Source organism: Aureobasidium pullulans, assembly GCF_000721785.1.
Source record: "Aureobasidium pullulans EXF-150 unplaced genomic scaffold scaffold_1, whole genome shotgun sequence".
Taxonomy (NCBI): Eukaryota; Fungi; Ascomycota; class Dothideomycetes; order Dothideales; family Saccotheciaceae; genus Aureobasidium; species Aureobasidium pullulans.
In genome coordinates, this window is record NW_021941021.1 from 2,071,544 (window position 1) to 2,098,649 (window position 27,106).

Sequence of the window (27,106 nt, forward strand, 5' to 3'; positions counted from 1 at the left end):
ACTCACAGCGGATATTGGTGTAGAAATCCAAAGCGAGCGAACGCGGCCATTCGTCAATTCTTCGGTGTGACACCTTAGGCCTTCTACTCCAATATATACATCTATACAAAGACCAAACCACGTGATCCTTCCTCGAATGCCTCCTGAGCACATCTATCTCCATACTCTTATTTCAATATCATGATAAAATGCAAAGTCCCTCGGTTATAACATCTTCTTGAAGCCTCGGTTTCTCAAATCCACCCCCAGACAACTGTTTCCAACTTCGCTTCAATTTATGTACCTTAGCCCCCATATCATCCACACCTACCCTCAAAAATGTCCGCAGACTTCTGGGCCGGCTACGTCTCCGGAGCAGCAGGAATCATAATCGGCAACCCATTGGACATAGTGAAAGTAAATCTCCAACGAGGAGACCGCGGCACCGCAACACTCGCACCACCCATCACAACAACATCACCAATTCATCCTTCCTCTGCTTCTTCAACCTCTTCAATTCACCCAGCATCAACGATCACCACTACAAAAAATGCAGCAACCAACCTTTCTACTCTGCTCAAAGGCACCGCCGCCCCAATCCTCGGCTATGGCGCTTTGAACGCTTTGATGTTCATGACATACAACCGCTGCATGGCTTCCCTCAACCAAGACCCCTCCCATCCCACCTCGTTATCAAAAACATGGATCGCAGGTGCATTGGGCGGTCTGGCCACTTTTCTCGTGTCTGCACCAACAGAGTTGATAAAGTGCAGAGCTCAGGTCAGTGGAGCAGAGGCCAGTTCGTGGGGGATAGCGAGGGAGTTGTGGAAAGAGAGGGGGTTGAGAGGGTTATATTGGGGCGGTGGGGTGACGAGTTTGAGGGATAGTGTCGGTTATGGGTTCTAGTACGTCTTTCCCTCTTCCTAATCTTTCTTCTCGCTGTCACAAAGAGGTGAGTGTACGTGTTTGTGAGGTGCTGACAACCAAACTACAGTTTCTGGTCTTACGAATTGAGTAAGAGGGTCTTGATTTCTGAAAAGGCGGAAGGTGAGAAGCCTGAGTGGATGACCATTCTTCTTTGTGGTGGTATCGCTGGTGTGGTCACTTGGGCTTCTGTGTTTCCTTTGGGTATGTCTGCTTCCTCAAAGCCTCTTGTATAATCCACCCGCTGACCGAGTCACTGTAGATGTCATCAAGACAAGAGTACAAACACAAGGCATTGCACATCCACCGGCAGGTATACCCTCGGGAGAACAGTCGGGGTTGCTTCCATCGCGGGAGTCAGGCCGGTTGGGTACAATCCAGATTGCTAGGCAAGCATATCGTGAAGAAGGACTATCTGTCTTCTTCCGCGGCTTGGGTGTCTGCAGTTTCAGAGCCTTCTTCGTCAACGCTGTACAATGGGCCGTGTACGAGTGGATGATGCATATATTGCTTCCTACAAAGGTTGGACAGACTCCAAGCAAGCACGACTAAATCACAATAAAACAAGACTTCAGTGCCAACAAGATGTTAAAGAAACAAAGCTTTTCATTATAGAGTAGAGGGATCATTCTCCGACTATCTACCTATGTAATGAAAAGAGCAGTTAACCATTCTGAGATTGAGTAGTGCAACAAAATTATGAAACCCGTAAAGCCATCACTCGTCAAGTGCTGCTCATGTGGATCCATGCTGAGCATTGATAAGCTTGGTCATTAGACAGCGCTGGCAAAACATCCGCCATCATGCTTGTTGGCCCAAGAAAATGTCTTCGATGTCATCTTTCAATGGACATGAGGCAAGTTTACATGATCTGGTCCTGTGTGAGACCCATGGGCATGCTGGTCTGCTCTTGACCCTGCATGGGATCCATTGCAGGCTGCTGGTTGGAATATCTGACGTAGGTCAGGCCGAGAGGGCGACCACCGTACTGGTATCCGGAGAACTTGGCTGCACATATTGTCAGACATCATCACGATTGTACATAGCTGAGTATGGCTTACTGATAGCAGTGGCAGCATCATCGACACTGCCGAATTCGACGACACCAGTTCCACGCGAACGGCCGTTGGGCTCATACTGGATCTCAGCACGTTCGACCTTGCCGATAGTAGTGAAGAGTTCGACAAGATCCTCGTTGCTAGTAGACCAGGGAAGCTGCGACTTGTTAGCGACGCGTTTTGCAGGCGTAGTTCTCGGTGCCACTCACGTTGCGGACGTAGATGACAGGTCCGGGCTCGCCACCAGAGGTTGCGAAGTCGGTGAAGGGGTTGGGAGGAGCGGGTGCGGCAGGGGGACCACCGTGGAAACCACCAGGAGGGCCGCCGAATTGCTGGCCAGCGAAACCACCGCGACCGCCGAACTGACCGCCAAAGCCGCCACGACCACCCATGAAACCTCCACGGCCACCGAACTGTTGGCCACCGAAACCTCCACGACCACCCATGAAGCCGCCACGACCACCACCGAAGCCAGGAGGTCCGGCGAAGCGATCTTCTCTGACTTCGAGGACACGTCCGTTCCAGTCGTATCCGTTAAATTGCTGGATGGCGACCTGGGCATCATCGGGGTTGTCGAAAGCGACGATACCAGAGCCCTTCATGCGACCGTCAGGGGTGACATGAACGTCAGCACGGATGACGTTGCCGGTGTGAGCTACATTGAAACATTAGTACATCACTAAGATATTGGATACCAATTGTGGCTCACCAGCCTGGCGGAAGAGGTCCTTGAGATCTTGCCAGCCGACAGTGTAAGGGAGCTGACAACAGTTAGCATGATCGCAGCACTATCGCAAGGGTTAGACGAACGTTGGAGACGTAGATTTGACGGCTTCCGCCAGCCATCATACCAGGGCCACCACCACCGCCCATGGGATCGAAGCCGCCGTTGAAACCACCACGCATGGGGCCTCCTTGGAACCCGCCACGCATGCCGCCGCCGCCGCCTTGGCCACCGCTGCTGAAGCGAGGCTCTGCCTCACGGTCCTGTAAGATGAGAAATGAGCTATGACGGTCAGTCGTTCAAATAGTGAATATAAACGCACCTCGCGAACGTAGACCAGTCTTCCCATAAGATTCTGGTTTGAAAGGGAGTTGACCGCATTCTGAGCTTGATCTCTGGTTGCATATTCCACAATTCTGGGAAGCAGATTAGCAATAGTCGACAAACAGGCAGGATCAGGAAGAGCTTACCCGCATCCCTACAATCACCCGGAACAAAGTCCTTCCGTCAATCCATTGTCCTCAAAAAAAAGCCATAGCCAGGGAAACCAGCCAAAAAATCATGAGCCCACCTTCGACATTCCATTTGGGAGAAGTAACACATCGGCGAAAATAACCTCACCGGCTGTGAGATGTCAGAGTATGCCCAAAGGAGTAGTAACCGATCTTTCTCACCTTGGCGCATAAAGTCCTTGAGGTGGTGCCACTTGACGTCGTAGGAGAGGTTGCCGACGTAGACACGACGATCTTGCTGTGAGTGCTCGCGCACGTTCTGCATCATTTGTTCTTTGGCGACCACGCGCTCTTCAAAGTTTCTAGGAGCTGGTGCTGCGGCACCTCCTTCACGGTCGGAAGGATAGGTGTTGCTGGGTGCGTAACCGGGAGCGGCGGTAGATCCGTTGACGGGAGAGCGGGATCTGCGTTCGTCTCTTCTATAGTTGTCACGCGAGCGTGAGCGGGATCTGGAATCGTAAGAGCGACGGCTGCGACGAGGGCTACGGGAGCGACGGCGCGAGCGAGATCTGTCACGCTGGGTGGGATCAGTAAGTTGCCTTAACGGTAACTGACGAACAGATCGATGACGAGGTGTCGGTGAAGGTAGCATTGGTGGATGGCAGGCAGGTGTGAATGTTGGGAGCTCAATAGCAGAACGGACTTTGGTCTCTCGACTTGTGCGCTGGCTGTCGGTGATTCTCATTCTCTGCAGGTCGTGTGGAAGAGCGGAAACGGATGAGCTGCGAATCGCAAGTGAAGGGCGACGAGCTCGGGTGAGGATCAAGTGAAGGCAAGCACAGCACCAGGCGCAGTTGCGATGCAGGAGCTCGAGGCTCGCAGGAGCTTATGCCCTTCCTCCAGCGCGCCTTCCCAGCACGCGCTGCGACAAGTCGGTCGCGGCTGCCCAACTGCACGAATGCCCAAATCCGACAAATCGACTTGTCAAGCTCCGTCGCAGCTTCCTTGTATCAAGCACACCTCCCACTGAGCGACGCATCGCAGCTTGCCAACCCACTGCCACTGACACTGCCACTACCACCAATGCAAACGGTCGCAACACACAAACAACGACATGGGGAGCTGTCTACTTACACTCTCGCGGGGACGGTAGGAATCGGAGTCTGTTTGCTCAGTGATAAGCCTTTGGGGGACGAGGGGAAGGAGGGATGAGGAGGGGGTTATGGAACATACCACCCATTTGTACGGCAACGGAAGGGTAGAGGTTGAGCTGTCAAGCGCCGAAGAAGTGCAGACTACAGCTACAACAACGGAAGGAATGACAGGGGTTTGCCTAAAGCGCAACTCTGCGTTAGAAGATGCACCAATGAACGTGGATGGACAACGAGTCTTGATGATGGCTAAACCGGCCAAGTAGTGTAAAGCCAATGCTACGCGAGTATCGAGGCCCCCAAGGAGCAAGCAACCACTGCCACCACGAACGATCGCCCGATTGATGCCGCCGGCTCGCTGTGCCCCCTCTCGACACACCACACACCAAGGGTCCCCTCAACAGCCCACAGCAGCAGGTAGCCATCCGATGAGACACCACACCCAAGTCTTGGCCGGGACACCATAGCCCACACGAGTCTCTAGTCCGTGAATCAAGGTGCTTCTGCACTCACCTTGATAAGCGTGCGCGCAATCGGCTTGCGTTCGGAATGCAAGCTTTCGGAGTTCCTGAGTCGATACGTACACACGAGCAAGACGACAGATGCTGGTGACGTTTGTTGATGCGGAGTCGTTGTGTTCCCGACGGTAAGAAGGTCGTGAATTGCGATGCGCGCGCGAAGGTCTCTGGCTGGGACACCGCGCTCGTAGACGTAGTGCCAAGCAAAATCACTCACACGGAGTCAGCCCGCTCCAACCGTTCATCACGACAAGCTGACTGCCGTTGCGACCAAGAGCTGAACATGGAACACGAACTTCAAGCAATTTCCTTCTGCAATTCCAAGTCATGTTGTTGATTCAGAGCTTCGACTTGGTTCTCACAATTCGCACTGAACACCATGACCATCCGACACAACTGAAAAGACACTCGCTTGTCGAGACACCTCTTTAGGATTTACCAACACGATGGGCAAGCTGCCGCATATCACCAGTTCACTAGACCCAAGCCGTACATATCACGATCGTGCCGTTGTCTCGAATCAAACATGTCTCAATAGTGCTATGGTGATATCAAGTTCGGGACCTGCTTTAGCTAATTGTGGTAAAAGCTCATGTGCCATCATTTATCCAGCTCTGTCAAGTAATCATCTAACATAGGAGTGATGGACAAATCAGCCGTGCATGTTATGGATCGAGAGAACGAGATATGATTAGAGTGCTTGGAAGGTGATTTCAACAGGATTGTCAGTGAATGACAGATGAAAGTGTAAAAAGTCGTGGCCTCATTCGAGAATATCTGAAGAGTCTCGAATGAAACATGAAAGCCATAATAGCCCGATGCGAGCCCACCTGCCAAACACCCGCTACCAGCCATGCTCATATCTATACTACAAGTTGCAACGTCCAGCAAATATGCTTAGACAATAGTTTCGAGCTTTCTGGCGTATTCCAGCGTGTTCTCGATAACCTTGTCGCTCGTCGAGAGAATGTCCTTTTCGCCCTGTGCCAATTCTTCTTGCTGAGCAGGGAAGTAAATACGACCCTCCTTGGCAACCCAGCCACGCGATTGGGCGAACTGGATGACGGCGCCTTCGGATTCGAGGAAGAGGAGGTTCTTTGCGTTGGAGATGGGAAGGGAGGGGTATGCGCGCTCGCTGCATGAGGCGATTTCGGAGCGGATGGTGTTGACGAGAACCTTGTAGCATGAATGTTAGCATAGAGTATAACCACAGGGCATGTCAGGTTTGCTTTTGTACCTCTGAGAAGACGGCGAACTCGGGACTGGGAACTCTCTCTCCCTTGGTCTCGCCCCAAACGCGGTCGTAGCTGCCCTCCATCAAAGCCTGCTCCAGTCTCATGGGGTATTGGATGAAGGCATCCTCATCCAAGCGCTTTCTGCCGCCAAAGGCCATCTCAAGACCCTCGATGACGGTGTGGAAGGCAGCATAATCTCCTTGGCTCAACAGAAGTAGTAGATAGAGACCGGTGATCTTGCTCTGGTTTCCGTGCTTGTCGTGCGAGCCCCATCGTTCATGGGGTAATGAGTAGAATGGCTGGAGTTGCTGGAAGTAGCGTGTGAAGGACTCGGGATCTCTTTGACGGATTGAGACGAAGGCGCCAATCTCGAGGACCTCACGGGCGAGGGCGAGGTGCTGGTGGGAAGTGTTTGTGTTGGGCACGAGGGCGTGGAGCTTGAGCAGCGAGATCTTTGCCCGCGACAGGAGCGATGATGCGTTGCTGAGGTTGCTCTCCGACAGCGAGTGGAGCTGCTGGATCGTCTTCTTCAAGTCGCTTTCGGACATGTTGATGTGGATGTGTCGGGATGAGTGTTGAGGAGAGTGTCGAGAAAAAAGAGAAGGCTCTGTGGATGGGGCGATGTGTTTGAGATGGTGGTCGGCAAAGGGATGTTTCTTGATGATGATGGACAATCGCCGCTCGTGGAGCTGGAGATGCGTGATGGCCTCCGTCGCCCGTTCGTCACTGAAGCTCAGACCATTTATCCACCTAAACACTTTCACTCGACACTTCCTGTCACTTTTATCGACTTGCACACTTTGTCTTTGCCCATCTATCTGCTTCTAATCTATGGCGCATCATGATACGCGGTCGCTCAGTAGTCAACCGCGTACTATAATTGCTTCTGCCTATGATCAAACAGATTGAGCCATGGCACACGAGGACCCTGGGCTCTTTTGCTTCTGACATCTCTTGCTCAGAACAAGCCATTGTTTGATGGCCTGATCACCTCACCCAAATATCTATCCAGGCACTCGCGAATCGATGTAGCGCGTCTTCTTGCTATGCCGCCGGGTTGTCGGTCCAAGAAGGCGCTCTCGGCCGCGGAATCTCTCCGTGCTCAGGTGCCGCTCCTCGAATCCCGAGCGTCTTGGACAACGGCATCGGTTCCTCCACATGTCACATGCCATTGTTTGGCCAGGTCCTCTTAGGTAGGGTATTATTTCCATCTTTCTTTTAATGTCCCTTCTTTGTCCCCTCCCTCGGTAGACCCTGCATAACCCTCGTTTTCCTTTACTCTGTCCCTCTCTGCCACCATGCCCTCCATTACCCTCAGCCTGAGAACAGCAGCTCACTTGGCTAGAAATGGCGCAAAGGTATCGAGACTCTCATTGCGGTCACTCATCCTCAGTCTAACCCCGTTCAGCCTCACAACCTACTCCGCACTTTCGCGTCCTCGGCCAGGAGATCGGAAATCAACAAGGTCTACTCATCAGCTGAGGAAGCCATCAACGATGTCAAAGGCAACAGCACATTGCTCTGTGGTGGCTTTGGCCTATGTGGTGTCCCGGATACTTTGATCAATGCCGTAAAGAGCAAGCCCGAAATCAAAGGACTCACCGCCGTCTCAAACAATGCTGGCATCGTTGGATCTGGTCTGGGTCTACTTCTGGAATCCAAGCAGGTCAAGAAGATGATTGCCAGTTATGTTGGAGAGAACAAGGTCTTTGAGAAGATGTACCTCACTGGCGAGATCGAGCTCGAACTTACTCCCCAAGGAACACTCGCCGAGAGATGCAGAGCAGGCGGTGCTGGCATCCCTGCCTTCTTCACACCAGCAGCTTTTGGAACCTTTGTTCAGACCGGAGAGCTTCCTACGATACACAACAGCGATGGATCCATCGCCAAGTACTCGACTCCCAGAGACGTCAAGGTGTTTGACGGAAAGAGCTATGTGATGGAAGAGGCAATCAAGGGCGACTACGCTTTCATCAAGGCATGGAAGGCAGACAAACTTGGCAATTTGATGTTCCGATTCGCAGCACAAAACTTCAACGGCGCCATGGCTCGCAATGCCAAAGTCACCATTGTTGAGGCCGAGCATATTGTCGAGGTCGGCGAGATCGACCCGGCTGCAGTCCACGTACCCGGTATCTACGTCGACCGTGTCATTCAAAGCACAGAACCCAAAAACATTGAGAAGGTGGTCAACGCGAAGGACCCTGCTGAGGCCCTCAACTCACTCGGCAGTGGTGATGCTGCCAGCAAGCGCGAACGCATTGTGCGACGAGCAGCCAAGGAGTTCAAGAATGGCATGTACGCCAACCTGGGCATCGGTATGCCTATGATGGCACCAGCCTTCGTCGACGATAGCGTTGAGATCCAACTTCAATCGGAAAACGGCATTCTAGGTCTAGGAGCATATCCTCAGAAGGGTCAAGAAGATCCAGACCTCATCAACGCTGGCAAGGAGACCGTCACATTACGCCCTGGTGCCTCAGTGTTTGGCTCAGACGAGTCTTTCGCTATGATTCGTGCTGGCAGAATCCACATGACCATGCTGGGTGCCATGCAGGTATCAGCAAGAGGTGATCTTGCCAATTACGCGATCCCTGGTGTAAAGATCAAGGGGATGGGTGGTGCCATGGACTTGGTATCCAACCCTGAAAAGACGAGGGTGGTTGTGACGATGGAGCACACTGACAAGAAAGGCGGTCCGAAAATCATGAAGATGTGCGAATTCCCATTGACCGGCAAGGCTTGTGTTTCAAGAATCATCACCGAGCTTGCTGTGTTCGATGTTGACTTCACCACTGGATTGACGTTGATCGAGCATGCTGAGGGTGTCACTGTTGAGGAGATCAAGTCGAAGACTGAAGCGCCTTTCAAGGTATCTGAGTCATTGCAGGTCATGCAGCAGTAGTATGACATAGATAATCACGACCCAAAAGAAGAAACATCAGGACATCACTGATGCTCAATCCCTTGTGCCACATCTAGCCAGCGTCCGAATCCATGAATGTGATCGAACTTGTTCCATCCTTACACATGTGGCCAGATACAACAACCTACACCGCCTAGTAGCTACGCAAAGGTAGTCATAGCATATCCACCAGACACACTGTTAATCGAGTCTGATAGTTCGTGGACCATCAAGCAAGGTGCACGATTATCAAATCAGGGTGACGCCCTAAACCATCCATCAAGCACGGGCCACAAAATCTTTCCCCGACTTGGAGACCTCCGAGCCATCGCAATTGAAGCAGGCGCAAACCACATTCACAGTCTTCCACTATACCAACACACACGATCATGGCGCGCAAAGCAATCCAAACGGACCAAATCGTCAAACTCATCGTCGGCGCAGGCCAAGCTTCGCCTTCACCACCCGTCGGTCCCGCCCTCGGTTCCAAAGGTGTAAAATCTATGGATTTCTGCAAGGTGTGTGATTGTCCTTGCCTTACCTTGCCTTGCCTGCTCAACCCACGAGATGAAGGTTTGCAAGAGAATGAATCGCTGACTCGACATGTGTATACAGGAATTCAACGCACGCACATCAAACTACCTCCCCGGCACCCCCATCCCCGCCCGCGTAACAGTCCGCCCCGACCGCTCCTTCACCTTCGAACTCCGCACCCCACCCACCGCATCCCTCCTCCTCGCCGCCGCGGGCGTGGAACCGAAAAAGAACAAATTACGCGGCGCGGGCAATGTCGCCGGCCCGAATTCCAAAGCCGGAATGAGTGGGTTGGGAAAGGCGTCGGGTGGGCAATTGGCTGCTGGGAATGGAGGTTTGGGCGTCGTGGGAACGGTCAGTTTGAAACATGTTTTTGAGATTGCGAGGATTAAGCAGGGGGAGGAGAGGTTGAGTGGGTTGACGTTGGAGGGGGTGGCGAGGAGTGTGGTTGCTCAGGCGGGTAGTATGGGTGTTGTTGTTGTGCCTTGATTTTGGATGGGGAGGGAAGGATTATCAAGACACAATCATGACGACGAGGAGGAGGTGAGATGGATGTTGAGAGAAGGGAGAGAGGGAGAGAGGAATAAAAGGAACACGAGAGGAAGACGCCCTTACTTGTCTTGAGCAGAGAGCGAGAGAGACTGCAAAGTCATTGATTTCTTGCTCGAAGAGTCTGAGGCGACGAGATTCACGCCTCTTCTGTTTTCTCCACGCATTGGGCTGGCGTTCTATGGCTAAGTCTCCTCTACAAATGCTTTTTGTGCATTGGCAAATGTTGCCATGGCCTTGGAGAGAGCACCTGTATATCAATTGTAAAATACTTCATTCAGAAACAAACAACACTGCTCATAATCTTCATTCTCTTTCTAAACATAACAAGGGATAAACTGAATCGTGAGAATGGTGTTGAACTTCCAATCGTGTTTATTCGAACATCTTGACATTATGCATTACAGTAGAGAGGAAGAGGCCAGTCGACCATCAAGGTAGACGATTCAATGCCCAACCTCGATAGCCAATCAACCCTCTTCCCCCTTCAATCCCATGTTCATCCCTCTTGTCAATAATCCCACATTATCCTTCTTCTTCTTTCGAAGCTAACCCAAACACCACATATGATATCCTCTAACAATCAAATGTATATCGAAAACATCAGAGCAGTCAACCCGAGCGCACAGCTGTGCTTCGGTGCTGCTCCTTGTATCCTCCTAATGAATCAAAACCTTTCATCATTAAATCCTCCTTTTGGTACCGTCGTGGTTCCTCAGCTTTCTCGTACATGTACATGTCCTTCTCATCCGTTCCAGCTCTCGTCGCCTTTGTATGCATGTCGTGAGAATGATGATGAAGAAAAGAAGGAGGAAGAAATAAAGACACAGGTCGAAGCGAATGACGATGAAGGGTATCGAAAACCAGAAACCAGAAAGACTCCTAGTAAAAACATGTCGATAAAGATGCACAGGAAATGCCAGAATCGTGAGGATGAGCTTGGTGAAATAATCCAGGTGCAAACCCTGCATGGCGGAGTCGAAGAGAAAGCGCTGAACACGCCACATGGTCTCGGAGATGTTGTCAAAAAACAGAAGCCGAGATATACATCCATGAGGCTTTTACGCTGCGCATATGCGTTGACTTCGTGAGGGAGAAATGTTGTTGCTGCCACCCAAGTCTCGACCAGTCAAGACGAGACTTTTTATTGGACAGCTCATGACTTCTGGCCCGGCTTCTGCTGGTAATACTCATTGTCCGAAGTGGAGGCCAAAGTGTCACCCTCCCAAGACTCGTCGACAGGGCTTCTGGCACCAACCGAGGGACTTCTGCTGGAGGATGCAACCGAGGAAGAAGAGCCAATAGTCCACTCGTCGCCGCTATCCATACCGAAGTTTGCAGGGTGGAAGTCGTCCTCAGCCAGATCAGTAATACCATAAGCGTAGCCCTCTCTGGCTTCGCCAACCTCGACGTAGTCGTAGTCCCAGCGGAACATCTTTCCAGGCTGAAGTCTGGGCAGGAACTTGCCCTTGGCGATGTAATAGGCACCGGCGGAAAGCAAGCTGCCACCAACGAGATCAACAGCGTAGTGGTGAGAGAGGTACATGGTGGACCACCAGAGCCATCCAGTGTAGATGATGAACAAGGGACGGAGCTTGGGGAAGGTGTGGCTCATGAACAAGGCTTCGATGGTTGCGCATCCGGAGTGCAGCGAAGGGAAAGCACCAAAAACCATAGGCGAGGCGGTGAAAGTGGACGTGTACAGGTCAATACCGAAAAGCTTGTCAATGGCGGCGAGACCGGCAGGAGAGCCTTGCATGGAGTAGTTGGCGGGAGCAAGACCGTACATGTTCTCGTACCACGGAGGAGAGCAGGGGAAGAACAACTGGATCATGACACCAGTCAAGTTCATGTAACCGAAAGCTCTTGCAAAGGTGGGAGTGGTTCCGGGGGGTCCGAAGAGGAACATGAGGCCAGAGCAGACGAAAGGAGCACCGAAGTGGGTGATGCCGTAGGGCAACCAGGCGAGGACATCGAGGACGACAGCCTTGTGGGCTGAAAGGATGTTGCTCAAGTTTGCGCCGTAAAGGATGTTTTCGAGGGCGGGCAGCACGCGCACCCAGATGGGCGGTCTGTATTCACCGGAGATGAATCTGGAGAAGTCGCGTTAGCAAGGGAGCCGGTGGAGAAAGGAGGCAACGGATGCGACGTACTGGCAAGAGAAGAAGAAGACGAGCCATGCGGCAATTGGCAAGAAGGGCAGGAAGAATTGGCGAGTAACAGGCAACAGCAGGGACAGCATCAACAGCGTGGCAACCGTCGTCTTGACCATGGGACCGGGCGATTGGATGACACAGAGGGCGAAGATGCCGACAACAGCGAGGAAGATGTATTGGGCATCGTAGACGGACCATTGGTGGTCGCGGAGCGTCTGAAGCGTGTCTCTTGGGTTGAAGCTGGTCTGCAGCGTCGAGATGGACGAGGTGGGAGTTTGTCTGCTTCGGATCTTTGAGCGCGTGCTGCGGAACTTGCGGCGAAGACGATGAGGAAGCATGGTCGGTAGAGATGGAAGGAACTTGTTGCGTGTGAAGAAGCGTTGGGTCGAGTCCTCGTCGTCGGCGCCTCCAAGGGCAAAGTATTTGCTGCTCATGCTGCAAGAATGTGGGCGCCTGCCTGTTGCGAAGTTGCTATGCGGAGGAATACACAGAGATATCGTCGTGGCTAAGAGTAGAGCAACAGAGCAGACCGGGGCACCTGTGAGTTCGTGGACGGCGTCGAGAGGAGGAAGAAGGTCACAGGCTCACCATTCGGTGCTTAGGAAGTAGAAGGATATGCTTAGGCAGTTATTATGAAGTAACCATCGCTCATCGTCTTTTTGGTGACCATCTCCCGGCAAGCGGCGCAACCGCCCGCCGTGCCAATCCCGGCGCAAAGACAGCTAATTTGCGCCTCCCATGGGACAATCCCATCATTCCACACCAAGACCATCAATGCCTGCATATCATCGCGTGCTCTGTTCTCGAATCTACGCTTTATCTCCCTACTCTGTACAGCATTCTGCTTGAACACACTCATTCTGTTCATCTTCTTCCCAGCCTCTTAGCTACTGACTATCTAGATACGCTTTGCCCGGCTGCCCTCGGAAGCTGACTTATCCGTCAAAACTTACCCTCAGCCTTTCTACCAAGCCTCGCTCGTCATGCCAATAAACAAATGCACCAGGGACAACAGGATGATACTCGTAGTTGGCTTTCATCAATCATGTGCAGCGCAAAGATAGCAAGGCTTAGCAACCAACATCACCATCCTTCTTCCTTCCATCCTGCGCGCGTACTGCGTATTCCCCTCGTATATCCTCTCACCGTAACCTTGATGCCTAAATTCCGAAATCACCAATCTCATGAGTCGTTGATCGCAAAAACTCCCCGAGTCTTGTCCTAAACCCAAGTGGACCCTACTTCCTTCTTCCGATCATCCCCCACAAAATCGTAGAATATGCAAACACTTTCAACCCGTTTAACGAAACCACAGCGACAAGAGGACTTTGCAAGAGTCAAGCAGGAAATCTACGACGTATCCGTTTCTTGTCACGGCAATGCAGGCATCCCAGCCAATCCTTGTCCTCGTCGTTTCACAATATAAGGCTGACTGCAGCTTGCAATCGATAAAACATGCCATGCCGTGCCAATTGCTTGCTTGACCGCGGCGGCTACATAAAAATCAAAATCCGTTCTGAACAAGTTATGCCCCCTTTCCTTTGTCTCTCTGCTGTCAAGAAAAAGGAGCCACCAATTTTTTCCCTTCCAACACCGGCCCTTCTTTTTCTTTCCATCTCACCGTCTTCTTCTAGACACAGAAGAAATCTCTGCTCGTTCCCGTCGGTCGTTCCATCGTTGGTAAGAAAAAGCGCCATCGGTCGCAATCGGCAAAAAGTCATCACAAATCTTTTGTGGTTCGGAGTCACGGAAGCAATCTCACTCCGAAATTAGTTATGCTCTTTTGACCATTATTTTGTGCAACACAAGCTCCCAACCAACACCAAGGCACCCCCATTTCCCAAACTTCATGTTGAGACAAGATGCAGGTACGGAAAATCAAATCAGCGGTTGATGTGCCGTACTGTACACAGCGGCAGATCAAACACACGGCAGACCTTTCTGTGACAGGATGTGCATGCAGTTTCCACCCCACCCCTTGCATGTTTTTTTCTGCCATTCACCCATTGCTGCTCTCTCTTCTCCACACGGGTGGAAAATAAAAACATGGAGTTTGGACGGACGGGCCCCAGTCGCGTTGGTTGACACAGTGACCAAACCCTACCACCTAACCGACGCTTTTGGGTCCAGATTTCGTATTTCTCGCTGCGATCAAATGAAGAGAAAGGGAACCCGGTGAATATAATCGTGTGTTTTTGCCCTTTCCGTTTTCCGCATGTAGATGTTGGATGAAAATGTATGATCGTCAGTTCTGACAGGTAGGGACGAACGTGTTTATCATTTTAGATGCGATAATGGGATATGAAGAAAAGGAAGGTAGGAGGTTTTTGGCAGGTTAAAAATTCGAAAATTCCGGTTTTGGTGTTTTTTTAAAACACCATTTCGTGATAAGAAAAGGATATCCAAAGTCTTGAGCAAGCAAGACTGGAAAAGTAAAGAAGAGAAGTGAAAAGCAAAAAACATCAAAAAGAATTGGGGCATCCCAAAAAAACGAATCAAACTTGCTGCTGCTGCTGATTGCTGCATCTTTCCTGCTCTGTTGCTCGCGTGCTTTGCTTTCCGATAAAACAACTCCTCAAAAACTCCATCTAAAAAAGAGATAACATACATTCAAGACATTTCCGCTTCGTCTCGTATCGCTGTGGCTCAAAAAACTCATAAACAATAACTCATTTGCTTGCGTTTCCCTTTGCTCCCCCCTTTTGCACATAAAGTTCCATGTTTCCAATCCATCCAAATGCTGTGTGTGTGTGTTCGTCAAAATTCATGTACGTGATAAGTCTTCTTTCCATGTTTTCATCCACAAGTGTAGTGTTGACCGCCATTCATGATCATTTCGTTGGTCAGGTTGGTCAATGGCTTTCAAGCCAAGCATCCAGGCTGGCATTGAAGAGGGCATCGCCAGGGCCGCCGTACATGCTTGGGTTGAACTCGAGCATGTCCTCGGAGCCCATGAATGCACTTTCGACATCGTGGGTGGCGTTTGGAGAAAAGTCATCCTTCTCATCGACGCTGTGGGTTGATGAGGTGGCTGCGGGTGACAGGCACTCGTCTTCCTCGATGATGATGGGTTTGCAGTCGACGGTGTTGAAGTTGAATGTGTTGTCGCTGGAGCCGAAAGGTGCACTGGGGCATTGAGAGCTTGGGGGAGGGCTGTGAGGAAGCTGGGGTGGTGATGAAGGGAGGACCTTGACGTCTGCGGTGGGCAATGCGCTGAGGTCAATGGTATACTTGTACTCCTTCTTGGGCGAGACGTTTCCAGTGGAGAAAGGTGAGGTAGGAGGAGTGTAGCGCGAGATCTCCTCGGCGTACTTGCCCTCTTGTTGGTAGTTGGCAAAGTCCTCGTCATCGTAGTCATCACCGACATTGGCTGCAGGAGTGTTGGGGTAGCTGGCCTCGCTTGCAGAAGAGCTTGCGTAGGTGAATTCTGAGTTTCTGCGTGCGTTCATCTCTCTCTGGTGAGCGGCCTTCTCGAGACGCTCCGAGATGTCGTAGGGGTTCTTGCGTGGGCGACCGCGTCTAGCTTGAGAACGCTCGTAACCAGGGAGAGCGCCGTCGCAGACTCCGCGTTGACGGTGGCGAGTCAGGGCATCTTGTCTGGCAAAGCCGTTGCCGCAAGGGCACTTGTGAGGCTTGTCGCCACTGTGAATCTTTGCGTGACGCTTGAGGTCATGCTGTCTAACGAAGCACTTGCCGCAGTGATTGCACTTGAATTGGCGATCGCCGAGATGGGTTTGGACGTGGGCACGGATGTTCTCCTTGCGGCCGAACTTCTTGTTGCATCCATCAAACAGACAGGTCCACTTGCCATCGCAGTGATCCTGAGGGCTGATGAAACGTTGGACATCCTGAGGTGAGATGCCAGTGTCTTCAATGCTAGCGTCGATGTCGAGAGTCTGCAGCATGGCCTCGCGAGGAGACATGGCGGATCTGTGAGGGGAATCTGTGTAATAGCTCATGTTGGGAGTGGCTTCGCCAGAAAGCATCATAGAATCGTGAGCGTAAGTGGCATGACTGGGAGCAGGCGAAAGAGCTTCGTAGACAGTAGGTAGAGGGTTGAATTTGCCGTCCATAGGAGAGCGCATAGGAGAGCTGGGGTCAGCCAGGGATGAGGTGTATGAGGGTGTACACGCGTAATCGCCAGCGAAAGACTCCTGGTAACAAGACTGGTTGTCTTGGAAAGGCTCCTGGACTTGGACAACGGGAACGTTGGCGTATTGTACTGGCATGGGTGACATGGCTTGGTGCATGGGTGACACAGCGACTGAGTTTGGCATGGGCGAGACGTCGAGAAGAGGCCCCTCCGAGTGGCCAGACATGGATTGCTGGTAATTTGAGCAAGGAGTAGTTGGACGCGTTGCGACAATGATTGGTGTGGTGGGCATTTGAGGTTGCGATTGAGTAATCGGTGTCTGAGGAACATATCCGTATGTGCGGTAAACGGTCTGGATATGTTGTTCAAGGTTCAGGATGGCTTGCTTTGCTTGCTCTGCCGAAGCAATATCCTGTTCCATGAAGGCTGGTCTGAAGAAGTGCTGTTGGTTAGGGTCCATGGGATAGAGTCCCGGCTGGTAAGGTCTGTGCTGCTGCGTTTCTTGCACTGAATGCTGTGATGATGGTCGTTGTTGGTTAGTTGGCATACTTACCTCCTGTCGTGATAGGAGAGTCATGCCCTGGTCGATACTCAGTCCGCGACGGTGGCCATTGGGACGTTGTCTTGACGAGGCAGACATGTGTGTGTTGATCATCGGGACCTCGAGCGAGTTCTGTCTTCTGTGGAGTTGACGTCGTCGTTGGATGCTCGAGGTTGAGTTGTGTGTTGACAGCATTTTGGTGGTGAAAGATTGAGTCCGGATGGGGTTAGTTGTCGAATTGGTCGAGGATAAGTTAATATCTCGGTATTCCGGATCTGTATAGAGAACTGGATTAGTATGTGCATATTGTGTGCAGCTCAATGCATCTTTGGAGAGTCGAAGAAGCAATAATATCGTACCTCACGCAGTGCAAGCCGCGTCCGCCGGGCGGAGAATGTCTTAGAGTCTGATCAGGCGCAACGCACTAGAGCGAAGCTTGGAGTGGGTTGGTATGGGCCTAGCGGCCTGTGGGGAGGATGGTTTGGAGAGTTGTTATTGCGAGAAGGAGAATTGGATGGCTTTCTTGCAGATAGATGGTATCTACAGACTTGAGGGAGAGGGATATGCAGAAATGAAAACCGGAGGGCAGACAGGCCTACTAATGAGGCCTTTGCTTACATGGGGACGGCCATTTGGCGCTGGTTGCTAGGTGAGGATGGATTATCCCAGCTGTTGCTGCGCAACGTGCAACGCCATGCAGCATGACGGAGGAAATCTTGGTTTCGTCCCGCTCCTTTGGGGCTGCCGCTGTCGTTCTCCCCACCTGTACCGAAGGCGGTGAGTGGTCCGATCGCGATGAGATGATCAAGATAAGATAGTGCTCTCTCCAGATCTAGCATGTGAAAGCGGTCCAAGATTTTATCGCCGACGAGGCTCGTCTTGACAAACTTGAGGACGACGTCGAGGTCATATCACTCAACATGAAGGTAGCCCACTTCAACGTCTTCCAATAATGCTCGAGCTGACTCGTTCAAGATCCTGGATGCCGGTACCGAAGTGCTCGACGACTATGATGTCCTGAAATTCATTCGCGACAAGCGCGCGCAAATCAAGGAGGAGAAGGAACAGTCCAAGCAAGAGAAGAGACCCAACTCATACAGGCCGGCCAATCTCATGAAGTCACTACAAAAGGTCCGGAGCCATCTGGCCGACGGTCAAGGGCTGAGCTAATCCTTTGCAGCATGAAGAGCATCTCGCCGACAAAGACCGACCTTTCCTGGACAACCCTCACTACGACAACAACTCACAGTATCTGAACAAGCTGATGCAGACACTGGGCCCGAGAGTACAACTCACAAAGTCCGAATACCTGACCATCGCCAATCAACGACCCTTCAGACGCTCCCACATTGCTGCTATGATTGAGGATGCCGACACTCGCTTCACAATGGAAGAACAGAACTTCATCAGAGATGCTGTGACCGACATCTTGGGCATTCCGGAAAAAGAGGAGCAGAACTTGGACTACACTCCCGTCGAAGTCAAGGGTTGAGAGAACCGCTCAGCACATCCAGAGAAGATCAATACCGGAGGACTCGGTCGTACTCAATGGCACCCATCACCACCCTGTGCAGACATCCAAAGGGCTTTGCGAGCGATCGGTACAACACACGCAATGCGACAAATGCCGGCGCATGTGCGTCGCAGCCGCTTGACACGGAGGATTGAATCAAAGAGCAAGGAAGGTTTTGCAAAAGAAGACACACACGCTCTGGACACCACCTACAGTCTTTCAAGACGAACAGAAGTTGGTATATCATACTAGACGTGGTGCGATGGCAGACTACGCGTCGCAATATCTTTTGTACTTCACCTTCTTCCATCCTTCATAGACTCTATCACCCTCGTCCTCTACATCGCAGTCTCAAACAAGACTGCAATCATTATATCATATATCAATCATTTTCGCACACACATCGATTCAGCTCTGCTTGTAACACAGTTTATTTTTTGCCGAGGTCAAACAAACCTCGACGGCTATCGGGCTAATCAGCCCTCTCAGCTCCTCTCTCGGACGCCATGTCAACCGCGACTCGAACGCCATATCTACGCTATCACCGTTGCGATAAGCAACCACCTAACCTTGCCAACCTTACTCGACCCCTCCAACGCGTATTACCACAATCAGCAAAATCTCGACCTATCATACATATTTCAACAAGCCGAACAGAGAAAAATCCTACTGTGATCAAAACAGTGTATCTAGTCGATAACTAATCGTTAACCCTCAACCCCCCATCCGCCTAGTGGATCCGAGTTTACCGTATCGCTCACTCTAGCCTTTTGAAGTCTGCGTACTCGGTTGACCATTGTACCGATACTGACTGGGCCGATAATTGTACAGAGAAGAATCGCCCACGTTGCGACTAGAAAGATGTCTGAACTTTCTCCTCCTTGTGTTGTGCCAAAAATACCATTGCTTTCGGCTAAGGAGGAGATCAAGAAGCCAATTTCACCGCGCGCGACCATTGCACTGCCTAGCATTAGGGATGGGTATAGTGATTGTGGTTTTGGGAGTTTGCGAGGCGGTTGGCGTTTGCGTTTTGAATTTGCGGAGGGCGGTTGTTGGGGGTTGGTTTGGTCGGTCGAGGCATCGGTTGATGGTGTTGTGTTGGTGGTTTGCTGTCCTTCGGGTAGTTGGACTTTGGTTGGTGTGCTTGTGAAGCGTACGAGTACCAGACCACAGGCTAGTTTGCCTAGGATCATGAGGATTGTGTATACGATGCCTCGCCATACGATGGCACCACGGAACATTTGTGTGATGGGGATAGAAAAGCCGATTGATGCCTGGTATAGATGTTAATCATAGAATCGTGCAGGTGATTATAAGTGATACCTACGAAGAAGAATGGCTTCAAGATAGTGTTCATGGCTGGTGCATACATATGCTCGTAGATCACGGCTCCTCTCAACTTGTCATGTGTTGCTGAGACAGGTCGGTCGATTGCTGGTTCACAAGCATCAGGTGCAGAATTGTCAGAAGACGTAGGGCTGGAGACAACAGCTCCTTCTCTTTGCGGCTGAGTGGTCTTCTTTCCCTTGCGGGCTTTCTTTTCCGTTATAATAGCAGAAACTTGCTCTTGTAATGTCGCGTCAACAAGTGCATCCCACCAGTTTATCACAGCTCCAGCAATATAAGCAGCGAACAGATTGGAAGTACCAGCATAAGTAGATCCAGTGACAAGACCTAACAGAACCAGAGTATGTGCAATGAAAGCTGCAACAGGTGTACAAATCCAGGTTCGTAGATTTGACTGCTCCTCATCTTTCTTTGCCGTCTGAGCTAGGGTAGATTTCGTGATAGGCTTCACGACAGCCCAGCAGACAGCAGGTACAACGACGGCGAAAGCGATGGACACGAATACTGGCCGAATGACTGTTATAGCAGTAAAAGAGTTGGCAGACTGTCCAAGGTTGGATATGACTTGGACCATAACAAGACCAGCTACATCATCCAGCATGGCTGCACTGGAAAGGATAACACCTAGTCTGCTTTTGTCGAGACCACTGGTGTTGAGGATGGTGAAGGTCGTACCCAAAGAGGTTGAACACAATGCAGCTCCAGCGGCAAATGCTTGCACGGGAGTAGCTCCCAGCAGTCCCATCAAGACATAAGACAGACCGATAGGTAGCGTGATGCCAATAAGAGCGACCAAACCAGAGAGGTAGATATTCGACCACAGAGACGCGAAAGAAGTCGACAGACCACCTTCACAAAACCGTCAGCAAGCCATCCACTATAACACGATCTTCTACACACCTTCATAAACTATCAAAATCAACCCAAGATAGCCCAGCTGCATAACAGTATCTTGGACCTCTTCCGACAACCAATTCGCACCAGGCGTTCCCCAAGCCACTCCGATCAAGATCTGACCAACAAGACCACAGTAAATAGCATTATCGAGGATCCAATTGATGCCATTGAGAACGAGTAGAAAAGACGACTGGATCAAGATCGTCACGATCCCAGGCTCGTGGTAGGGAAGGGCGGCTAGAGCCATATTGGTGAAAGAGGAATGGAGTACCAGATCACTTAAGAGCAAGCTTCCCTTGCTCGTTTCACCCTCTTGAAGTGTTCAGTAAAACTTGTTTATGCGTAAAGGTCGTCGATGACTTCTCGGTTCGACTGTCCTGACGCGACGACGTCAACGCTTCGACTTGGCGCGAAAAAGTTGGGTGCTTGGGAATCTTGTCGGCATCTCTTGAACATACACAAGTCATACATGCTATCACAGGGACAAGCTACACCATGTCGACTATACGTCGAGTTCAGAGATGAACATCAGACTGAAGCTCGCGTCTTCAAGCAGAGACGCGGCGGAGTCCTTCCTACAGTAAAATTTCACACTTGCATATTTCAGCCATTACACAGGCTGCAATATTCAACTAACATCAAATCATACCTTTGTTTGTCTGCCGCAAGTCTATCCACTAACTTCTGATCAGACGCACACCCCAAATTTCATAACCTCATTATATCTCATTCCTCCTACCCTCCTTTCCATCAACCCTTCACCGCATCCTCCTCTTCTTTCCCCTCCAAAATCTCCTCTTGACTAACACTCTTCCTCTTACTCTGACTCCCCCTCCTGAAGAAATCCTTAATCGCTTCTGTCTTTGAAGTCCCACTGTTACTAGAATGTAACGACCAACTACTCGATCTGCGACGGTTGTGTTCGGCTATCGCTATTACCCCCCATCAGCATCCATTACATTCTCTAGCAAAACAGAGAAGGGGACTATCAGGAGAGACAAACATACCATCGTGTTCATCATTACTCGATGCCTTTTTCAATTCTTCTTTTATTTCTTCCGGGGCGACTGTGGGATTATGGTGAGTTTTCGATGGTTTAGCATGGAGGAGGTGTTGGTATGTTCGTACTCATATTTCCTCGTCCTCCTCGACCTATTGATACGCGGTGGGGAGACACGATCGGTTCGTCGCTGATGCTTTGTCTGCTGGAAGTCATGGTTGCTGTCCTGGTTTCCTTCCGCTCTGAGATTTGGTGAAAAGTTGGCGATTGTCGCTTTTGTCTCGTTGTCGCAAGTGTCGCCAGTGTCCCGTTCTCAATGCGGTTCTTCAGGTGGTGCTGATTGATATGATCCTCGTAGAATTCTCGCTCTCATATTATCACCGCAAAACCGACAGTAAAGAAAAGAAAAAAACTAACGGCAGCCATTATGCGTGAAAGACCCTTTATCTATAAGGAGGGGGTATGTGCCAGACCACTATTCAACTGCTTCTAGTCTTCTGACTTGAAGGTAGATCTTCCCCTTCCGTCCTAACTTATGATGCTTGAGAAAAGAAACTACCGAGGCACGGCAGGTGAACTGCGACCAAAAATTGTTGTTTTGAGGAAAAGTGTATTTGATCGCTACGTCATCATCAACACCCACGTGGAAATCACATGCGCATTGTGAAAAACTGGGAGAAGAGCAGTCGATTCGGACTGGACAAGAACAACCTAGTATCCCGAGTATCACGCGTCTAATTAGGAGTCAGTTCTGCTTGTTGTGTTGTACGAGATCGTTAACATCATCCAACTGGATTCCTCTCATCTCCAAGCACGCTTTGTTACGTATGCTCCGAATCGCTCCAACACTTCCACAATTCTTACCTCTGACGGGAGGCTGTGACTGGATATACTTCCCTTGTCTTCCAGGACTTGACAAAACCGGGACCTGATTAGGCTCCACCATCGACACCGCTGCTGCTGCCATTGCTACGCTCCTTAGCAGCCTCGGCTCCATTCTTAGGACCAAAGTAATCCGGATCCTCATCGTAGTCCCTCAGCTTCAGTCCCATGCGGCCAGGGTTGATGTTCCAATGTCCAATGATCAATGCGATTGAAAACACAGGCTTTGCCAGGAAATCCAGGACACCATAGAACACCGCCTCGGAGTCTGGAGGAATGACATTGGCACCCTCGGACACACCCCAGCAGATGGGGTAGCAGAGCCAGATGAAGAGGGTCAAGCAACCACAGATGGTGTAGGTACGGGCAATATCTGAGCCGAGGTGCTTGGCATGTTTGCGGCCTTCAACGGCGAGATTCCAGAAGATAGCGAACATGGCGACAGTACCGAAGGTCCAGAAGCCTGTATGGAAGAGTCAGATTGTGTGTATGCCCGAATGGAAAGGAAAGTAGTTCTTACCCCATTTGTAGCGACTCTTGACGAGAGCACCGACAAGGCCAGTAACAATCATGACTTCGTCAAGGAAGATGGTCCACAGGATGGTCGGCCAAGGTAAGCCGGCAGTGAGAAGGAGGTCCATAAGAAGCAGAGGCGTGGTCACGAACCTTGACCCATGTCAGCATTCGTCTTCGAGGGTGCACCAGAGACATATCTACCAATCAATGTAACGGACATAAAAGACCTCACGGTTGACGCCAGCAACCTGGGACCATGTCCTCTGCCATTCGACGTCAATGGGCGTCCAGCCGAGATTGGAGCCCATGGCGAAGTAGGCAATACAGGCAGTGGTGTTGATTGCAGCAGTGATGTAGAAGAAGATACGGTCCGTACGAGGCTTCATTGCAGATGCAGCCATCACGCCCAAAGCAACAAAGCCCATGACAGCACAGATGGCAAAGTAGAAATCCGATCCACGAACAGTGATGGCAATATCGACATGCTTGTTGTTCTGGGTGTTTGGATTCACCTGGATGGCATCGTTTCGTTTCTCCAGCCAACTCATGGTCGCGGGAATAGATAGGTGCAGGTGCTAAGGTTTGATAGAGGAATGCTCCGTACGAGGGACGATAGAAGCGGCAGGAAGAGCATCTTATGTTTGTTGAGATTCTACGTGATGGATAAATTCGTCAGTGGCTCGTACCTCCAACGAATGTCCAGCCCCCCAGAGAAGGTGCGACAAGCAAGTCACTTCCACGTCAGACTTCTCATGACTTCCGCGGCCTGAACGAACGGCTGTTTCTTGGTCCTCTCCGTGTACCCCTCCCATGCTATACCTATACCAGGCTCGCATATCGACCTTTCGGCAAACAAGTCCGGAGCCGTTTGAAGGACATGCTCCACATGCATAATCACAATTGCTGCCATGATTTGTTCAAACGAGCGTAAGTGAAATGAGGACACTGGCTAGTGATCAGCGGACTTAGGAAAGACTTCATGTCATTTCCATCATCTGATTCCCATGTTCGAAATTCGTTGTTCGAAAGTCCATCAAGGGGAGCACGCAACACGGTGATGTCTCCGCACATGCAGTCGCGGCTCAAATCCAGATCATCAGCCACGCCGTCAGAAAAACCATACCATCTACGGCAGTCGCTCTGAAGCTTATTCTTAGCTTGGCACCCTCGTGTCGACAACCAGGATCCTGCAACTGTAATTTGGAAGCATTTGTAGAGTACAATCAAGGTAAAGCGGCTTGTTCAGGGCTGAGAGTCTTTCTCCGAGACCAAAAGCAATCATGGCCTTGTGAAATCAAGTGCCAATAAGATATGGGATTATGACTACTGATCTGTTAACAGATACGTTCTTCTACCCATGCTAAACATCATCCTCAATATGTGATTTACTAGAGGATTACTCCGAGAACGAAGATTGCAAAAGCCACCATGATACCTGTTAGACTTGCACTCAGCGAGCTGCTTCCCCCATTCGATGAAGTCGTCTGATTTGAAATTACTGCCTGCGTCCCGGTAGGAGACTTTACTGTCGTCGATGTGATGCCAGGGTGCGATGAAGATTTTGGAGGGACCGAACTGCCAGAGCTAACACGGGAGTCTGAAGACGAGCCAGGAATGGATTCGGACGTCGAAGATGCGATGCCTTGCCAGATATAATCGCCGAGGTTTTCGGTTGTAGTTCGTGTTCCTGACATGATCACCAGTGAGCCTCCACCCGTAGGCAGACTCAACATTTGACCATCTATAGTGATGGCTGGACCGCCGGGATAAAGTGTCTGAGATGCAACTACAACACCCGATTTAAGAGGCGTGAAGGATAATTGTTGCGAACCGAAAGCGAGTACCCCACCCGCAGAAGCTGCTGCTGATAGAGAAGCTGTTTTGCCATTGATGACAACCTCCCCAGTAGCCGATGGGGGTAGGCTGTAGATAGTACCGCTTATTGTTATCCCGCTGCCACCTGGAAATAGTGTCTGTGATTCAATGACCAGGGGTGTCACGGACGCAGCAGCTGCAGAGTATGCTTGGGATCCAACAGTGATGACAGGATCAGAACCAAAAGTTTTGACCGGTGTTGGTTGTCCATCAATAATCACCGTGTTACCAGAAACTGGCAATGAGTACGTCGTGCCCGATACTTCAATGGCCGAACCACCAGGACTAAGTACCTGAGTTCCCACAATATATCCACCTGCAAGTAGCGGCACAGCAGTCGCGCTACCGAACACCACAGCCGAAACCGTTGGTATGTCTGTTGGACTCATGATGGACGTCGCTCCATTTACCATAACATTGGCTCCAGATATAGGCAAGGAGTAAGTCACACCAAAGATTTCGATTGCCGAGCCTCCTGGACTGAGTGTTTGGTCTGCTACAAGGTAATATGCACCGGAGGACTCTGGTTTAGCAGTGACTTCTCCAATGATAATGGTAGCTGGTGGTACCTGGATAGTAGAGATGTGCGTTGGCTGTCCATCAATATCGACATTACTCCCGGATGGTGATAGGGAGTAAGTGGTTCCAGATATCTGTATAGCAGATCCCCCACGGCTGATGGTTTGATCTGCTACGATATATATACCAGAGGCCACAGGCGTGGCTTTGATTTCACCAAAAGCAACAGGTGCTGAAGGTGATTCTTGAGGCGCGATCGTTGACACAGATGCAGATTGTCCATTGACAAGCACATTGCCACCAGATGGCTGCAAGGAGTAGGTTGTGCCAGATAATTCAATCGCTGGACCGCCAGCAGAAAGGGTCTGGCCTCCAATAGCATATGCAACAGAGGAGTAAGGCCTATCAGTTGCGCTGCCAACCACTTCTGGTATAGTAGGGTGATCATAGGCCGAAGCCACGAGCGTCTGCCCGTTGACGATGACATTGCTCTGTGAAGCCTGTATGGAATATGTGGTACCGGAGACTTCGACTGTCGGTGATCCTGGTGCGACTGTTTGATCTCCGATGATGAATCCACCGGATACAATGGGAGTAGCGGTAACTTTTCCGATCACCACAGGTGCTGGGATAAGAACTGAAGCTGGTGAGGAAGAGACTGGCGATGTCTCTACATCTGTCAAAGCCTCAGACGGCTGAGCTAGGTCTGTCGTTCCAGATGTTTGAATAGCAAGTCCTCCAGTCCTGGGGATCGTGGTTTCGATGACAAGAGCGACAGAAGAAAGCAATGTCGCAGTAGCACCTCCAATGACAATCATGACCGGATCGGTTGTTCGAATGGCTTGCGTGGTTGTATCCGCTGCAGGGATATTGTTCTGAGAAGGAGCTACCTTGGATGAGCCTGCCTCTTGGCTGACAGCGGCCTTGGTAGTCACGTCTGAAGGCTTGCCCATATTGGTTTCTGCGGAGTCAGGAGCTGTTGTTTTTGAGGCATCGTCGGTCGGCTGGTCAGACGAAACTTGATTCTGTGTCGTTTGAGGGGGTAGGATGGTAGGAGATACAGTGTCTCCTGATGCCACCGATGTGAGACTTGATGCAGCAGCAGTGTTGCCTTGCGATGTTGCTTCAGTCGACTTTTCAGTAGTTGGAGCAGCTGGTGGAGTGGTATCTTTATTCGAGTCATGTGGACTTTGAACTGATGAGGGTGGGGTTGCGGTGCTGACGTGTGATATAGCTGTAGGCGACGGCTGTGTTTGGATTGATGTCTGCGAGGGAAGAGGGTTCTGAGACACCTTAGTGGTTGGCGCACTTGTCATCATCGTGCTTATGGGTCCGATTGTCGATGTTTTGCTGGCAGGCACGGCTGCCGTGGTACTTGCTGTATTGATGTACATTGCATTCGTCGTGCTGGTCACAGCGCTCGAAGATGTCAGGAACGAGACACGGATATGTAGCTGAGGAGCGCCAGCAGCAGAGACAGGCGAACAGCTCAAGATGCTCGGGACATGAGATAAGACGTCGGGATTCTGTGCCAACCAGGTAAACAACTTGTCGTCTATCTCTGTTATAACAGACTTCTGACTCCAGGTACTCGTTTGGGTTGACACGAAGCTGTAGTAGGGTGTTGAAATCCAGAAGCTTGAAACCGATATGCCACTCCCTTCAAGGCTGTATGGCAGATTCGGAGCTCGAGCGGCGTTTGAGAACCAGGATTGAGCTATTGACGCGACCTCGTATG

At 50.9% G+C, this 27,106-nt stretch overlaps 12 protein-coding genes across 12 annotated transcripts; 5 read left to right on the plus strand and 7 right to left on the minus strand.

Moving 5' to 3' along the window:
- Nucleotides 1-318: 318 nt before the first annotated feature.
- M438DRAFT_361335 (mitochondrial carrier) lies at nt 319-1,455 on the plus strand (the record flags this gene model as incomplete). Its single annotated transcript, XM_029907503.1, has 3 exons — nt 319-884; nt 974-1,107; nt 1,166-1,455. 3 exons carry the CDS (start codon nt 319-321, stop codon nt 1,453-1,455), a joined length of 990 nt encoding a protein of 329 aa, XP_029766086.1.
- A 155-nt stretch (nt 1,456-1,610) lies between these two features.
- On the minus strand, nt 1,611-4,150 carry M438DRAFT_16504 (RNA-binding domain-containing protein). The gene is made up of 11 exons (XM_029899070.1): nt 3,841-4,150; nt 3,360-3,714; nt 3,257-3,309; nt 3,156-3,163; nt 3,008-3,101; nt 2,772-2,948; nt 2,671-2,722; nt 2,413-2,616; nt 2,171-2,391; nt 1,965-2,118; nt 1,611-1,911 (listed from the first exon to the last, which is right to left on the minus strand). Exons 1-11 carry the CDS (start codon nt 3,880-3,882, stop codon nt 1,766-1,768), a joined length of 1,506 nt encoding a protein of 501 aa, XP_029766087.1. The 5' UTR covers nt 3,883-4,150; the 3' UTR covers nt 1,611-1,765.
- Nucleotides 4,151-5,336: 1,186 nt separating this feature from the next.
- Nucleotides 5,337-6,665, minus strand: M438DRAFT_361337 (uncharacterized protein). The gene is made up of 2 exons (XM_029907504.1): nt 6,044-6,665; nt 5,337-5,982 (listed from the first exon to the last, which is right to left on the minus strand). Exons 1-2 carry the CDS (start codon nt 6,587-6,589, stop codon nt 5,704-5,706), a joined length of 825 nt encoding a protein of 274 aa, XP_029766088.1. The 5' UTR covers nt 6,590-6,665; the 3' UTR covers nt 5,337-5,703.
- Nucleotides 6,666-7,283: 618 nt separating this feature from the next.
- On the plus strand, nt 7,284-9,018 carry M438DRAFT_341626 (beta ketoadipate:succinyl-CoA transferase, TR1). The gene is made up of 2 exons (XM_029904544.1): nt 7,284-7,399; nt 7,450-9,018. Exons 1-2 carry the CDS (start codon nt 7,340-7,342, stop codon nt 8,944-8,946), a joined length of 1,557 nt encoding a protein of 518 aa, XP_029766089.1. The 5' UTR covers nt 7,284-7,339; the 3' UTR covers nt 8,947-9,018.
- Nucleotides 9,019-9,335: 317 nt separating this feature from the next.
- On the plus strand, nt 9,336-10,127 carry M438DRAFT_309740 (ribosomal protein L11; the record flags this gene model as incomplete). Its single annotated transcript, XM_029902392.1, has 2 exons — nt 9,336-9,464; nt 9,562-10,127. The coding sequence occupies 2 exons, from the start codon at nt 9,336-9,338 to the stop codon at nt 9,967-9,969; spliced, it is 537 nt and encodes a 178-aa protein (XP_029766090.1). The 3' UTR covers nt 9,970-10,127.
- Nucleotides 10,128-10,341: 214 nt separating this feature from the next.
- On the plus strand, nt 10,342-11,153 carry M438DRAFT_16678 (uncharacterized protein). The gene has a single exon (XM_029899087.1). It carries the CDS (start codon nt 10,596-10,598, stop codon nt 11,118-11,120), a length of 525 nt encoding a protein of 174 aa, XP_029766091.1. The 5' UTR covers nt 10,342-10,595; the 3' UTR covers nt 11,121-11,153.
- Nucleotides 11,154-11,185: 32 nt separating this feature from the next.
- On the minus strand, nt 11,186-12,523 carry M438DRAFT_263973 (PAP2-domain-containing protein; the record flags this gene model as incomplete). The annotated part of the gene is made up of 2 exons (XM_029899918.1): nt 11,186-12,122; nt 12,183-12,523. 2 exons carry the CDS (start codon nt 12,521-12,523, stop codon nt 11,186-11,188), a joined length of 1,278 nt encoding a protein of 425 aa, XP_029766092.1.
- Nucleotides 12,524-14,347: 1,824 nt separating this feature from the next.
- M438DRAFT_16710 (uncharacterized protein) lies at nt 14,348-14,916 on the minus strand. Its single transcript, XM_029899090.1, has one exon. It carries the CDS (start codon nt 14,793-14,795, stop codon nt 14,463-14,465), a length of 333 nt encoding a protein of 110 aa, XP_029766093.1. The 5' UTR covers nt 14,796-14,916; the 3' UTR covers nt 14,348-14,462.
- On the minus strand, nt 14,917-17,257 carry M438DRAFT_16716 (uncharacterized protein). Its single transcript, XM_029899092.1, has 2 exons — nt 17,179-17,257; nt 14,917-17,094 (listed from the first exon to the last, which is right to left on the minus strand). Exon 2 carries the CDS (start codon nt 17,012-17,014, stop codon nt 15,038-15,040), a length of 1,977 nt encoding a protein of 658 aa, XP_029766094.1. The 5' UTR covers nt 17,015-17,094; nt 17,179-17,257; the 3' UTR covers nt 14,917-15,037.
- Nucleotides 17,258-17,520: 263 nt separating this feature from the next.
- On the plus strand, nt 17,521-18,311 carry M438DRAFT_351255 (uncharacterized protein; the record flags this gene model as incomplete). Its single annotated transcript, XM_029906699.1, has 4 exons — nt 17,521-17,596; nt 17,675-17,745; nt 17,795-17,950; nt 18,000-18,311. The coding sequence occupies 4 exons, from the start codon at nt 17,521-17,523 to the stop codon at nt 18,309-18,311; spliced, it is 615 nt and encodes a 204-aa protein (XP_029766095.1).
- A 728-nt stretch (nt 18,312-19,039) lies between these two features.
- M438DRAFT_351256 (Sodium/hydrogen exchanger) lies at nt 19,040-20,823 on the minus strand (the record flags this gene model as incomplete). Its single annotated transcript, XM_029906700.1, has 3 exons — nt 19,040-19,606; nt 19,660-20,528; nt 20,580-20,823. 3 exons carry the CDS (start codon nt 20,821-20,823, stop codon nt 19,040-19,042), a joined length of 1,680 nt encoding a protein of 559 aa, XP_029766096.1.
- A 1,567-nt stretch (nt 20,824-22,390) lies between these two features.
- M438DRAFT_393746 (bacteriorhodopsin) lies at nt 22,391-23,522 on the minus strand (the record flags this gene model as incomplete). The annotated part of the gene is made up of 3 exons (XM_029909124.1): nt 22,391-22,921; nt 22,979-23,124; nt 23,176-23,522. The coding sequence occupies 3 exons, from the start codon at nt 23,520-23,522 to the stop codon at nt 22,509-22,511; spliced, it is 906 nt and encodes a 301-aa protein (XP_029766097.1). The 3' UTR covers nt 22,391-22,508.
- Between the last annotated feature and the right edge of the window lie 3,584 nt (nt 23,523-27,106).

Excerpts from the sequence above, each read along its gene's own strand:
- M438DRAFT_16504 (XM_029899070.1), bottom strand. The coding sequence starts at position 3,882 with ATGAGAATCACCGACAGCCAGCGCACAAGTCGAGAGACCAAA. Across the intron at positions 3,310-3,359 it reads CAAGGACTTTATGCGCCAAG|CCGGTGAGGTTATTTTCGCC; the intron begins GTGAGAAAGATC and ends GACATCTCACAG. Across the intron at positions 2,723-2,771 it reads GTCAAATCTACGTCTCCAAC|CTCCCTTACACTGTCGGCTG; the intron begins GTTCGTCTAACC and ends AACTGTTGTCAG.
- M438DRAFT_361337 (XM_029907504.1), bottom strand. The coding sequence starts at position 6,589 with ATGTCCGAAAGCGACTTGAAGAAGACGATCCAGCAGCTCCACTCGCTG. Across the intron at positions 5,983-6,043 it reads AGTTCGCCGTCTTCTCAGAG|GTTCTCGTCAACACCATCCG; the intron begins GTACAAAAGCAA and ends TCATGCTACAAG.
- M438DRAFT_341626 (XM_029904544.1), top strand. The coding sequence starts at position 7,340 with ATGCCCTCCATTACCCTCAGCCTGAGAACAGCAGCTCACTTGGCTAGA. Across the intron at positions 7,400-7,449 it reads TGGCTAGAAATGGCGCAAAG|CCTCACAACCTACTCCGCAC; the intron begins GTATCGAGACTC and ends AACCCCGTTCAG.
- M438DRAFT_16678 (XM_029899087.1), top strand. The coding sequence starts at position 10,596 with ATGATATCCTCTAACAATCAAATGTATATCGAAAACATCAGAGCAGTC.
- M438DRAFT_16710 (XM_029899090.1), bottom strand. The coding sequence starts at position 14,795 with ATGTATGTTATCTCTTTTTTAGATGGAGTTTTTGAGGAGTTGTTTTAT.
- M438DRAFT_16716 (XM_029899092.1), bottom strand. The coding sequence starts at position 17,014 with ATGCTGTCAACACACAACTCAACCTCGAGCATCCAACGACGACGTCAA.